Source organism: Bombina bombina, chromosome 7 (genome assembly GCF_027579735.1).
Source record: "Bombina bombina isolate aBomBom1 chromosome 7, aBomBom1.pri, whole genome shotgun sequence".
Classification (NCBI taxonomy): Eukaryota; Metazoa; Chordata; class Amphibia; order Anura; family Bombinatoridae; genus Bombina; species Bombina bombina.
The window spans coordinates 442,793,635-442,808,626 of NC_069505.1; the positions used below are offsets into that span (position 1 = coordinate 442,793,635).

General features: G+C 42.1%; 1 protein-coding gene across 1 annotated transcript in view; it reads right to left on the reverse strand.

The window, feature by feature from the left end:
- Positions 1 to 2,062: 2,062 nt before the first annotated feature.
- LOC128666663 (CCAAT/enhancer-binding protein gamma) overlaps positions 2,063 to 14,992 on the reverse strand; it is a 24,378-nt gene continuing 11,448 nt past the window's right edge. Inside the window, exon 2 of the mRNA XM_053721383.1 lies at positions 2,063 to 4,383. Coding sequence (XP_053577358.1) covers positions 3,889 to 4,302 — 414 coding nt within the window. The 5' untranslated portion in view covers positions 4,303 to 4,383 and the 3' untranslated portion in view covers positions 2,063 to 3,888. The remainder of the gene's footprint in view (positions 4,384 to 14,992) is intronic.

A 14,992-nucleotide genomic window follows, 5' to 3' on the forward strand; every position in this document is an offset into this window, starting at 1 on the left:
CCTCTTCCTATCACTAACACAGGCAAAGAGAATGACTGGAGTGGGAGGGAAGGGAGGAGCTATTTATACAGCTCTGCTGTGGAGCTCTTTGCCTCCTCCTGCTGACCAGGAGGCGATATCCCATAAGTAAGGATGAAATCCGTAGACTTGTCATATCTTGTAAAAGAAATGCTTGTGCAATGCCGCCCCTTGCAGATTTGCGACCTCTAGCAGGGGGTGTCAATCATCCCGATCGTATCCAATTGGGATGATTGTTATCCGCCACCTTTAGAGGTGAAGGATGACTTAAAGGGACAGTATACTATAAAATTGTTTTTCCCTTAATGTGTTTCCAATTACTTTTTGTACCAGCTGCAGAGTAATGTATATACTTTGCTTTTTTAATGCTTATTTGTTTATATGAATTAGCTGATTTTGTGTTTTAAAGCCACAACCTAATAAAATGGGTTGAGCTTGTAGGTATAATCAGATCTCATTACTTTATCACATTGTGTAAATATACCTGCTTCGTTATCTTATATCTGTCCATAAACCAATCACCAATACTTGGAGAGAACAATGGAAAATTAACATTTTATTACCTTATGTCTTCTGTAGCCCACTGGGAGTGTAATTTCTTCTACTGGCTGTGTTAATACAGCTTGGCCTAAATAAACTAATTCAAATGCCAATATAAGGGTAATGGAAATACTTGTAAACAATTTAATACACTCCAGCAGGTAAAGTGGATCATTGGGAACAAATTAAAGGGGAGAACATTTTTGAGTAAACTGTCCCTTTAAGGAGCAGCGGTCTTAAGACCACTGCTTCTAAACTTTTATTTTCGGCAAGCCTAAAGGCTTGCACGTAAACGGCTGCATTCGCAGCTTAATAATTCGGCATCTTGGTCTTCTTTGCATACCTTTACCATTTTGACGTTTTTGCTTCTTCGGAAGCAGCTTTTGGTAGAAAGGTTCTTCAGGCAGCTGTCTCAGTTTGATTCTAGTGCCTATGATTTCAGTTTTTTGAATTTTTAAGAAAAAACAATTATTTTTTCGGATTTAATGAGACTTGGCTATACGTTAAACTGAGGTATGAGTGAGGTGTATTTATAGGCATTTGAGGTTTGGGAAACTTTGCCCCCTCCTGGTAGGAATGTATATATATCAGTAACCAGCTTGTGGACTCTCACCACCATGAAAGAAATTACATTTATCAGGTAAGTTCTTAAATCATTATGTTTTTTTTTTTTATCTGGGCTGCAAAAGATCTAAATGCCCTTTTAAAGGGCAATGCTCAGCCAAATACCCTTTTCAGGGCACTTTGTAGATTAGTTTGTTTTTTTTAGATTAGTTGTTTTTTTTTTTTAGATAGGCCTAAATCTTTTTTATTTTTTGTAATGGTAGTTTTTTTTTACAATACGTTTTTTTTTGTTACTGTTAGGATTTTGTTTATTTTAAAAAAGTAACTTTTTTTAAATTTCAAAGTTAAGTTTTTTTTTTAAGGTAGTTTTTTGGTAAAGGTAGAAGTAGTTTATTTTGGGTTAAGTTTGGGGATGTTAAGTTAGGGGATTTGGACGTTAGTGTTTTACTTTGCAATGTCGTGGGTTGGCGGCTTAGGGGTTAATAGGGCAGATGTTTATTTTGTGATGTGGCAGTTTAGGGGTTAATAGAGTAGTCGGGACTTTGCGGTGGGCTATGTGGCAGTTTAGGGGATATTACAGTGGGGACTTATACTTATTCAGGTTAGCGCTAGTAGGGTGCTTTTTTTTCACTTTTTGTGCCCCATTAACTTCTATGGAGCAGTAGGTTATCTAGCGATATTGTAAGTTCGTAAATACACATGAAAAAGTTACAGCTTTTATTAGAAGTATTTTTGCTAATACAATGTATATAACAAAAATGCATCTGTTCAAAACTGAAATGTATCCATGTGAATTCCAATTTTGGCTGGAATGTCCCTTTAATTGCTGATACCATTTAACTCCTTGGCAGCCAGAGAGGGCTACAGTGCCCTTTTTATACCAATTACCCAATACTATGATACAGCACAAGGACCAGATAAAAACCACAAGACACGAGCACTGATTTAACCAGCTTTTCATTCACTGTACAGTAATTTCATACCTCAAACACAACAATTTTCTTAACATTCTCAATAAAAAAGCTAAAAAATGGGAACCTATGAAATGATTGAAATTACATTTTGGTGAAGTTCATCTGTAACATATTAGGTTGGTCAACGCCGTTTCAAGCTCATTACTAAGGCGGCTGATCCCAGCATACGTCTCACTGCGGCCTGTACAGAATATAGTCGTGCTCCGCCAGGATTAGCGCATAGCACAACCTTGCACATTATGCTATTCCGTATCTGAGCCTCCCTCCATCTAGTGCTACTCTCAGAGGGAACCATTCACTAAGACTAGAGATATGAGTGAGCTTTAGTGAGAATCCTATAAATTCCCATGTTCTCTCCAGTTTGGTATTTTGCACGGCCGTTTACATACCCCTCATGTACTGGATGTCAGTGACTTGCTGGCAAATAGCAAGACAGGTTGGTCTAGGTGATCATAAACCTCAGTATATATCACAGTATACATTAAGCACACATTGTTATATAAACCTTATACCTTTTCTTGTTGCCCTCTACGCAGCACTGAAATATACCGTCAGTTTAAGCACATAATAATCCAGGCTGGTGAGCAGACTAAATGTCCCCAGCTACCCACAACAGCTTATCCCAAACTGAGGACATGGATGGCTCCTGCTAATTGTGGCCCATGTCAGTTCTATGGAGGCTAATGACCCATGGGCATGTATGGCACAGATTTGACAAAGCTCCAGATGAAAAGTTTGATAACTGGTGGTTTAGGTCAGATCACTATTTAACCCTTTGGCTCCAACAAAGGAATGCAGCCTACTTTACCAATCAATGGGTTAATGAGGTCTGTAAAAGCAAGAGCTGGGTACTGTCATTGGGGCGATCGGTCACGTCCGTGAGCTCATGTGCATCTGTGAACTTGATTAAACTAAAGTACTTATCACACAAATCTGTCACATGAACACTCACTAGCAGCCAACCAGAATCTCATTATATTAAGTTAGAATAAGGCACAGAGGTCTTCACTTGTCTTTAGATTGATTAACTCACACACACACAGTCACCTCCCGTTTTCAACTAGGTATTTAAAAAAAATAAAGAAAAACTGATGTAAAATATGTCCTCAAATTGACACTTGTGTTTAGTTTTCCCCTGACGTGTCACATTCGTTGATACAGCAGATGTGCCTGTGGGTTGCAATATAGTGAGTCCAGATCCACACCAAGTCATAGGGTCTAACAATAGCTATAGACACAACTGAAATATAGAACCTACCCATACAAATGCCCAAACCCAACATGAAATACGTTTTAATTCCCAGGCTCCTGTGTACTCAGTGTGCATACAGTAAGCCCGGTATTGTATCTACAGTATGGCAGGAAACTTCACAATGGTAGCAGTATCACTAGATACTGCCAATCAAACCCCAAGCATTGACTGGCGGCACCATGCCAGACCAATTGTATACCTGCTTGTGCAGGGAATTCATTTTCATGTAGCACTGCATAACAAAATAAACATTAGGACACGGTTCAACCTTAAACAACAACAGATATAAATATTATTGCTTTACTTGAACTAAGAGAAAGTCTTATTTGCTGCATTTCCTTTTTTCTCATCGATACTCAAGGTGAAGCTTGTGTGCTTGAAGAGTCGAGGGCCAGGGGCCAAAATATACCAACAAAAATAAGATTTCTGCATAAATTAATTGGGTCCAGAACCAAACGTGCACTGGAGAGCTAGCATAGAGAACACTAGGCTTTGCATCCGCAAAAGTTCTTTGCGTCTTCTGCTACGCCCTGCCACTGGTTATGGCGCTGCACTCTCCGGCCCTGGCGCGGCGGCCTCAGGCTGCACATTGTCTGCCAAATTGTGAGCGTGCTCTAAGAACAGGTCTTTCAGAACACTCAGTTCTTTAGTAAGCAGCTTGATTTTAGCTTCTAGTCTCTCATTTTCCTCTTTGAGCTGGTTGACCCTTTGTAAGGTGTCTTGAGCTTTCTGCTTGCTCTTTAATCTGCTTTTTTTCACTGCCATGTTGTTTCGTTCCCTGCGCATGCGGTACTCGTCACTACTACGGTCCATACGCTGCCCCTTCTTGCTGTTCTTGCTAGGAGGGGCGGCTTTGCCTCCTCCACCGGGGTTAAGTGGCACAAGCTGTGGGTTTGCTGGGCTGCCCGGCTGGGCATCACTCAAGCCCTCTGATGTGGACAGAGACTCGTTCATTTGGGAATATGTGTCTGGACTGTATGGTGGATATAGAGAATTCTGCCGATACTCTGCCAGGAACTGTCCGCTGCAACAGACCTAAAACATAACAAAAAAAAATTTAGCATGAGCAAGACAACAGCACATCTGTCCCCTCCGCATGGCACTCTGAGTAATAAAACCTAAGTGTCTGTTATGGAGTTACTATTGCCCAGAAGTGTTGGAATTAACCCAACGCTGAGTCATTGGTCAATTAGAAGGGGATAAACACAAAGCAAATGCCTTCACAATTCTTAAATATTAACAAGTGAGAACTAGGCTCTGAAGTCATGCCTTCATCAGTACTATGTCCCTGATATTCACAAGCGGTAACTAGGCTCAGAAGTCATGCCTTCATCAGTACTATGTCCCTGATATTCACAAGCGGTAACTAGGCTCAGAAGTCATGCCTTCATCAGTACTATGTCCCTGATATTCACAAGCGGTAACTAGGCTCAGAAGTCATGCCTTCATCAGTACTATGTCCCTGATATTCACAAGCGGTAACTAGGCTCAGAAGTCATGCCTTCATCAGTACTATGTCCCTGATATTCACAAGCGGTTACTAGGCTCAGAAGTCATGCCTTCATCAGTACTATGTCCCTGATATTCACAAGCGGTAACTAGGCTCAGAAGTCATGCCTTCATCAGTACTATGTCCCTGATATTCACAAGCGGTAACTAGGCTCAGAAGTCATGCCTTCATCAGTACTATGTCCCTGATATTCACAAGCGGTAACTAGGCTCAGAAGTCATGCCTTCATCAGTACTATGTCCCTGATATTCACAAGCGGTAACTAGGCTCAGAAGTCATGCCTTCATCAGTACTATGTCCCTGATATTCACAAGCGGTAACTAGGCTCAGAAGTCATGCCTTCATCAGTACTATGTCCCTGATATTCACAAGCGGTAACTAGGCTCAGAAGTCATGCCTTCATCAGTACTATGTCCCTGATATTCACAAGCGGTTACTAGGCTCAGAAGTCATGCCTTCATCAGTACTATGTCCCTGATATTCACAAGCGGTAACTAGGCTCAGAAGTCATGCCTTCATCAGTACTATGTCCCTGATATTCACAAGCGGTAACTAGGCTCAGAAGTCATGCCTTCATCAGTACTATGTCCCTGATATTCACAAGCGGTAACTAGGCTCAGAAGTCATGCCTTCATCAGTACTATGTCCCTGATATTCACAAGCGGTAACTAGGCTCAGAAGTCATGCCTTCATCAGTACTATGTCCCTGATATGCACAAGCGGTTACTAGGCTCAGAAGTCATGCCTTCATCAGTACTATGTCCCTGATATTCACAAGCGGTAACTAGGCTCAGAAGTCATGCCTTCATCAGTACTATGTCCCTGATATTCACAAGCGGTAACTAGGCTCAGAAGTCATGCCTTCATCAGTACTATGTCCCTGATATTCACAAGCGGTTACTAGGCTCAGAAGTCATGCCTTCATCAGTACTATGTCCCTGATATTCACAAGCGGTAACTAGGCTCAGAAGTCATGCCTTCATCAGTACTATGTCCCTGATATTCACAAGCGGTTACTAGGCTCAGAAGTCATGCCTTCATCAGTACTATGTCCCTGATATTCACAAGCGGTAACTAGGCTCAGAAGTCATGCCTTCATCAGTACTATGTCCCTGATATTCACAAGCGGTAACTAGGCTCAGAAGTCAAAGATTCTCTAGTTTGGAGAGAGAATTTAGGCCCTAATATTCAAAAGGTTTTCCAGCTTGGAGAGAATTTGCAGTTCCGACTTCACAGGGGCTGAACTTACTTAATATTCAAAAGATAAAAGGGCAGAACTCTCCAGCACTGTGAGATCTCTCTTATTTCTATATATGAAGGAGAGACAAGCCCAGTGCAATACAGAACTGCGTGATACGAGAGTTTTGTTGCACTTCTCTGTTACTTTAACAAAGTAGGATCATACTTTGTATATTTCGGTGTAGCTTTTACAAATTACATTGCACATTGAATTTGCTGCATTGCAAACTAAAACAGACACTTTCAGAAAGTGAGAGGGCAGTTTCCTGGGCTGAACAGGGGAGTTCCCAGGGTATGTCTGAAGCTCTCTCTAAAGTCTTGTCAAATTTTCTAAGCATTTTAAACAAGCTGGTCTCACTAATTTGTCTCGCCAGCTGTATGCAGGTGAAGTTTGCTCAAAATTCACAATACACTTATTTTAACTTACAGAAAAGTAATATATACTAAAATATAGACAAAAGCATGTTAAATTATAGCGAAAACATTTCAGTTTAATTTGAAACTGATGCAAAAAGAGCTTTTATATCAGCCTCAGGGGTTCTCCAGTTACCATCTCTCTCCCATGTGAAATGTTGTATCCCAGAGAGCTTCATTACTTTCTATGGAAGACATCTCTCTGGGATTTACAGGTTCCTCCCCTTCTCTTAGAAAATTCAGTGAGTTTTGCCCCTGTAAAATCTGCTCTAATCATCAGAATTTGTAAAATCTTAAATACGCTGCTGTACACAAATTAGAAGGTGAAAAGTTTAAATGTAATAAAATCTTAAGTGTATAGTTATATAAAATACAACGCACAGAACTGCCACGCAGTGCTATATTGCACTGGGCTTGTCTCTCCTTCATACATAGAAATGCTGGGAACGCCCCCTGGAGAATTAAAACAAAATCTGCCTTTTGAATATTTCACTAGAGATCTTGCAGTGCTGGAGGATCATTTATATCATCTCACCTGAGCAGAGAGGTTTTGAATATCAGGACCTAAGTGCTCTAGCTCTGCTCCGCCACACCTCCCGCTCAACTGTGTGCCTCACTCACTGCTTACCTGCTCATCTCTTGCCTAGCTGACGCTAAAGTAACGGTTAGGCACTGCATGTTACAGGTAATCAAAAAGTTCAACCAGCACTGCAATCCCTTGATTGCCCATGTGTGTTTAGCTATGGGTTAATACAGAGCTGCAGGGAACACAGCTGTGGCTTATGCAGCAATGATTTAACCCCTTGATTGCCATTGATTAGCATCACTGTGATTTAAACTTTGATTACCTGTGTTCTGGGTTAAAATAGCTGCTCCTTGAGTTTCTGACTGGATGCTAAACTGTGAACAAGTTTGTCAAACCCCCAGCTCAGGTTAGGCAAGTTTCTAGCAATTATACTGGCATGTTGTGAGAACTGGAGCTTCACACCTAGATCAGAAGTCAACAACTTTATTTATAAATCAGAAGTCAGCACAGAGACCAGCGCTGTCCAAACTACAGCCCAATGACCTCTGGCTTTCAAAGGTTTTGTGCAGCTCTCAGAGCCGCTGAGCAGATAAGACAAGACATCAGGAAGTGTTGCACATTTCTCATTAGGTAATTGTGTAAACTGGCGCAGTATCACATGAGCCCTATGGCAGCACTAGCCAACTCATAGCCCCGGCTCTTGGTTGTCATTACCTCCTTAATAAGCACACGACCGGCGTCCCTTACTGTGTCACCGCCTCATTAATAAGCACACGACAGGCGTCCCTTACAGTGTCACCGCCTCATTAATAAGCACACGACAGGCGTCCCTTACAGTGTCACCGCCTCATTAATAAGCACACGACAGGCGTCCCTTACTGTGTCACCGCCTCATTAATAAGCACACGACAGGCGTCCCTTACTGTGTCACCGCCTCATTAATAAGCACACGACAGGCGTCCCTTATTGTGTCACCGCCTCATTAATAAGCACACGACAGGCGTCCCTTACTGTGTCACCGCCTCATTAATAAGCACACGACAGGCGTCCCTTACAGTGTCACCGCCTCATTAATAAGCACACGACAGGCGTCCCTTACAGTGTCACCGCCTCATTAATAAGCACACGACAGGCGTCCCTTACAGTGTCACCGCCTCATTAATAAGCACACGACAGGCGTCCCTTACAGTGTCACCGCCTCATTAATAAGCACACGACAGGCGTCCCTTACTGTGTCACCGCCTCATTAATAAGCACACGACAGGCGTCCCTTACTGTGTCACCGCCTCATTAATAAGCACACGACAGGCGTCCCTTACTGTGTCACCGCCTCATTAATAAGCACACGACAGGCGTCCCTTACAGTGTCACCGCCTCATTAATAAGCACACGACAGGCGTCCCTTACTGTGTCACCGCCTCATTAATAAGCACACGACAGGCGTCCCTTACCGTGTCACCGCCTCAGTAATAAGCACAATACAGGCGTCCCTTACCGTGTCACCGCCTCAGTAATAAGCACACGACAGGCGTCCCTTACTGTGTCACCGCCTCATTAATAAGCACACGACAAGCGTCCCTTAATGTGTCACTGCCTCAGTAATAAGCACAATACAGGCGCCCCTTACTGTGTCACTGCCTCAGTGACAAGCACACGACAGGCGTCCCTTATTGAGTCACTGCCTCAGTAATAAGCACACGACAGGCGTCCCTTACTGTGTCACTGCCTCATTAATAAGCACAATACAGGCATCCCTTACTGTGTCACTGCCTCAGTAATAAGCACACGACAGGCGTCCCTTACTGTGTCACTGCCTCAGTAATAAGCACACGACAGGCGTCCCTTACTGTGTCACTGCCTCAGTAATAAGCACACGACAGGCGTCCCTTACTGTGTCACTGCCTCATTAAAAAGCACAATACAGGCGCCCCTTACTGTGTCACTGCCTCATTAAAAAGCACAATACAGGCGCCCCTTACTGTGTCACTGCCTCATTAAAAAGCACAATACAGGCGCCCCTTACTGTGTCACGTCTGCTGGAAGTCTTCTCCATTAACCAACCACCCTCTCTGTAAAGAAGTATTCCTGATCCCCTTATTCTGATGTTGCTCACCCCCCCTAATATGCATGAAGGTCTCCATCATCTCTTCTAAGCTAAATGTATATTAAAGCAACATGAAACACAAATATTTTCTTTCATGATTCAGATCGCACATACAATTTACTTCTATTGCTGTATTCTTTTTTAGTATCCTTTGTTGAAGGAGCATCAATGCACTAATGAGAGATAGCTGAGCACTCCAATGAGTGATCCAATGACAAGAGGCATATGTGCAGTCACCAATCAGCTTGATCCCAGTAGTCCCCTTACATAGGTATGCTTTTCAACAAAAGGAACTGTACACAACATACAAGATGACCTGTAAAGTGACATAACCCCACTGCTCACCCTACTGACCTTACCACCCGCTAACATCTCATCCTATGCACCCAGCACCTACTGACCTTACCGCCAGCTAACATCTCATCCTGTGCACCCAGCACCCTACTGACCTTACCGCCCGCTAACATCTCATCCTGTGCACCCAGCTCCTACTGGCCGCTTAAACCCATTCTTGTGCGCCTAGCACCCTACTGCCAGCTAACACCTCATCCTGTTCACCCAGCACCTACTGACCTTACCGCCCGCTAACACCTCATCCTGTGCACCCAGCACCCTACTGACCTTACCGCCCACTAACATCTCATCCTGTGCACCCAGCACCTACTGACCTTACCGCCCGCTAACATCTCATCCTGTGCACCCAGCACCTACTGACCTTACCGCCCGCTAACATCTCATCCTGTGCACCCAGCACCTACTGACCTTACCGGCCGCTAACATCTCATCCTGTGCACCCAGCACCCTACTGACCTTACCGCCCGCTAACACCTCATACTGTGCACACAGCACCTACTGACCTTACCGGCCGCTAACATCTCATCCTGTGCACCCAGCACCCTACTGACCTTACCGCCCGCTAACACCTCATCCTGTGCACACAGCACCTACTGACCTTACCGCCCGCTAACATCTCATCCTGTGCACACAGCACCTTCTGACCTTACTGCCCGCTAACATCTCATCCTGTGCACCCAGCACCTATTGCCCGCTTAAACCCATTCTTGTGCGCCTAGCACCCTACTGCCAGCTAACGCCTCTTCCTGTGCACCACAGAAGTGTGCATTACATGTACATGTTATTCTTAAAAGGAAAAAACTTGAAATAATTAATTTTCATTTAATTACTTTTAGTCTGGTCTATATAAACAGGAAAACAAGATCAATATTTATGCCAAAGCAGATTTCTAGCAAAAATGCTGCTTAATACTAATGTCACGTCTACATGACAAAACCTGGTAACAAATAACCCATCTCTCCCTAACCACCAAAAACAGAAGCAGAAATAATGACAAGAGAAATAATATAGCAAATTGTATGATAAACACAAGCTGTTCAAGTCAGAAGAAGTGTAAATAATTTACTAGTGGTGTGCAAGCCCAGCAACTCCAAAGACCCCAGGTAATATCAGCAATAGCTGCACCTCAAGTGGCCCTGATATTCAAAATCTCTCTGCTCAGGTGACATATTCTAAAGTGTTCCTCCAGCACTGCAAGATCCCTAGGGGCGTGCTCTGCATTTCTGTGTGTGACGGAGAGACAAGCCCAGTGCAATATAGCACTGCACGACATGACAGTTCTGCTGCATTTACACTTCGTGCTTTGTATTTTATATTACTTCACACTTCCGATTAAATTTTATTAAATTTAAACTATGCACTCTCTTTTCTGTATACAGCAGCGTATTTAGGATTGTGATTTTTCAAATTCTAATTATGCCTTCAGTTTCTTATTAACTTTAACAAATTAGAGATATAGAGATTTTATATATATATATATATATATATATATATATATATATATATATATATATATATATATATATATATATATATATATATATATATACACACATACATACATACATACACACACACATACGCAATTTGCAGCTGTCAGATTCAGTTTCCTAGAGAGCATAATTACTTTCTTTGGGCCAGATAATCAAACATTCTCTAGTTTGGAGAGGGATTATAGTGCCGACTTCACAGGGGCAGAACTCACAGAATTTTCTAAGAAAAGGGGAGGAACCTGGAAATCCCAGAGAGATGACTTTCAAAGAAAGCAATAAAGCTCTCTGGGATAGAGAATTTCCCATGGGAGAGAGAAGGTAACTGGAGAACCCCTGAGACTGATATAAAGGCTCTGTTTGCATCAATTACAAATTAAACTGAAAGGTTTTCACAATTTAACTTGCTTTTGTCTATATTTAGTATATATTACTTTTCTGTTTGCTCAAAAATCGCAATACACTTATTTTAAAGTGAAGGTCAATTTGGATGAATTAGTACCCGGTTTTTAATAAACCTATTAAAAAAAAACAAGGGTACTTTAATCAAATTTGACATTTCCCTCCTTTTCTTCAGAAACTTACCTTTTAACCTTGAATGCCGCTCCAGCGATTCTCCCGGCCGTCGGAAGCCTCTTCTTACATCAGAAATTACGAATCCGGCTTCCTCCAATCACAGCTTTTCCCCCAGGGGGATCCTGATGCAATGCCATGATTGGAGGAAGCCGGATTTGTCATTTTGGACCCGCGAAGAGGGTTTGCGACGGGCGGAGGAAGTGCTGCAGCGGCTGACAGGATTAAAAGGTACGTTTTTTTTTTTAAGAAAAAGGAGGGAAATGTCAATTTTAATGAATTAAAGTGCCCTTGTTTTTAACAGGTTTATTAAAACCGGGCACTAATTCATCCAAATTGACCTTCACCTGCATACAGCTGGCCAGATAAATCCATGAGACCAGCTTGTTTAAAATGCTTAGAAAAATTCACAAGACTGGTTAGAGAGCTTCAGACGTACCCTGGGAACTCCCCTGTTCAGCTCAGGGAACTGCCCTGTCCCTCCCACTTTCTGAAAGTGTCAGTTTACAATGGAGAAAATACAAAAGTGCAATGTAATTTTATACATAATATGAACAACTTTCAAAGCATAATCAGAATGTGTAAAACCACTGCTAGATCTGGAGAGTTTCGCCTTTTTTCTTTAAAATATTCAGTGAGTTAAACCGTATGGAGCTTGATGCCCCACGTTTCCGGCGAGCCTTTAGGCGCGCTGGAAACAGAAGTTATGAAGCAGCGGTCTAAAGACTGCTGCTCCATAACGTGCCCACCTGCTTTGAGGCGGCGGACAGAAATCAACCCGATTGAATGCGATTGGGATGATTGACACCCCGATTGGCCGCGAATCAGCAGGGGACATCATTGCACCAGCAGTTCACCAGATATGATAAATGCAGAGAGCGTATGCCGTCGGCATTTATCGATGTGCAGTGGACATGATCCGCAATAATCGGATCATGTCCGCTCGCACATCGATAAATGCCGTCGGCATTTATCGATGTGCAGTGGACATGATCCGCAATAATCGGATCATGTCCGCTCGCACTATGATAATTAGGCCCCTTTGTGAAGTCTGAACTACAATTTCTCTCCAAGCTGGAGAATCTTTGAATATAAGGGCCAGTATCTATGTCCCTCTGTCCTGTAGCAGTTCTAGTTATAGAGCTCTGTGTATAAATGTGTTTACAAGCTTTCACCTCACAAGTACACGGGTATGTATGTATGTATGTTAGAGAGAGAAATATAGATATATACACACACATTGATTGGAGTAGCAGTGTTAGTCCAGAGATTTATTGAGCAATGATACTTATTTATTGGACTAACTATACATTTATAAGTTGACAAGCTTTCGGAAGAGTTCCTTCCTTTATCAAGTCTGAAGCAATACTGACCAATTTGATAGAATTTACAGATTATATCTTAAAACACAGGCTAAAAAGACAAAGTGCTACAAAGGTCTGAATGCAGGGGGAGGAGGGGGTGTCGTAAAAATCATGATGGGGGTTTAGGAGACAGGCAGATAGTGTCTCAGTAAAAGATAACAGGCAGGGGAAATATATGGTTATACCAAAGCATATACTGACAAAGTTATATATCAACATAGAATCAATATGAATAAAGATGGGAAATTAGGTATACAGGGGGAATATAAGATAGTCAAAAAAGGAGGAGAAAAAAAAAAAAAAAAAAAAGGGGAATAATAATAATAATAATAATAATAAATGACTAAAGTGTGGACATAGGCTTACCTGCATACCTATGCATAGAGAGTGTGGAATATACAATGTAATTGACTACAGTATATAAAAGTACATTACAAAAAATTTTGATAATGGGTTAAGAAACCAGAGTCCACAATTTAGCAAATTTAAGTGCATTATCATTTCAAAGGTTTTTCTTTCCATGGTGTTTTTGAAGTTGCCTCAGAGAATCTTGATTTTGAGGTTTTGAATGGAGTGGTCAGGTTGGGTGAAATGGTGACCAACAGGGGTACAGTATTTTGTTTCACAGTGGTTTTTGATTGAGTGTCTGTGTAAGTTCATCCAAAGGTGCAGTTTTTGGCTTGTTTCTCCAATATAACATCCCACTTCACATGCAGTGCAATGTATCATGTATACCACATTTGCAGATATACATGAATATGCCCCTTTAATGTTATAGGATTTACTCTTGTGATTAGCTGTGCTGCTTTCACAAATGTGTTGACATAGTTTGCAGAGAGCTTTGTTGCAGCGCTTGGTTCCATTCTGGGTGTTCTTTTTATCAAGGGGTAGCTTTCTGTGGACCAGTTATTGTTTTAGGTTGGGTGGTTGTCTGAGTGCCAGGATAGGGGGTTTTGGAAAGATTTTTCTTGAGTGTGGGATCCTCTAAGGGTAGTGGCTGTAAATCTTTTATGATTTTTCGAGTGTTGTATTTGACAACTAGTGGGATAAGCGATGTGTTTTTCTTCTCCCTGTATTGTAGCAAGTGTTCACGTGGGGTATTAAAGGCAGAGTTCATTTGTTTGTTTATAACCCTTGTTTTGTAACCTTTTTCTCTGAATGATTGGGACAGTGTGAGTGGGACAGTGTGATGAGGTGTTTGTCACGGTCCTTGGTGTCTGAGCAAATTCTGTGATATCTGGTGGCCTGACTGTAGATTATAGATTTTTTTTTAATGTGATTGGGATGAACTTACACAGACACTCAATCAAAAACCACTGTGAAACAAAATACTGTACCCCTGTTGGTCACCATTTCACCCAACCTGACCACTCCATTCAAAACCTCAAAATCAAGATTCTCAGAGGCAACTTCAAAAACACCATGGAAAGAAAAAGTTTTGAAATGAAAATGATATTGCACTTCAACTTGCTAAATTCTGGACTAAATGTGGACTCTGGTTTCTTAACCCATTATCAAATTTTTTTGTAATGTACTTTCATATACTGTAGTCAATTACATTGTATATTCCACATTCTCTATGCATAGGTATGCAGGTAAGCCTATGTCCACACTTTTGTCATTATTATTCCCCCTTTCTTTTCTCCTATCGTATATTCCCCTGTATACCTAATTTCCCATCTTTATTCATATTGATTCTAGGTTTGTGTATAACCATATATTTCCTCTGCCTGTTATCTTTTACTGACACTGTCTGCCTGTCTCCTAAACCCCCATCATGATTTTTACGACACCCCCTCCTCCCCCTGCACTCAGACTGCTGTAACACTTCGAGCTCGATTTATCAAAGCCCTACGGCTGCAAGTTCTCACAAGCACTTGCTCTCCATAATTTAACAAGCAGCGTTCACCAGACCGCCGCTTCCCTATCCTCTTCGCCACCTCTAAGGTGGCGAAATTCAATCTCCACAGTCTAGTCCGACCGAGGAGATTGACAGCTCCTGCCCGCGCGTGATTGGCTGTGCGCGGGATTGCACGCGAGCTCAAAATTGCGCTCGTGTGCAATGGTGAT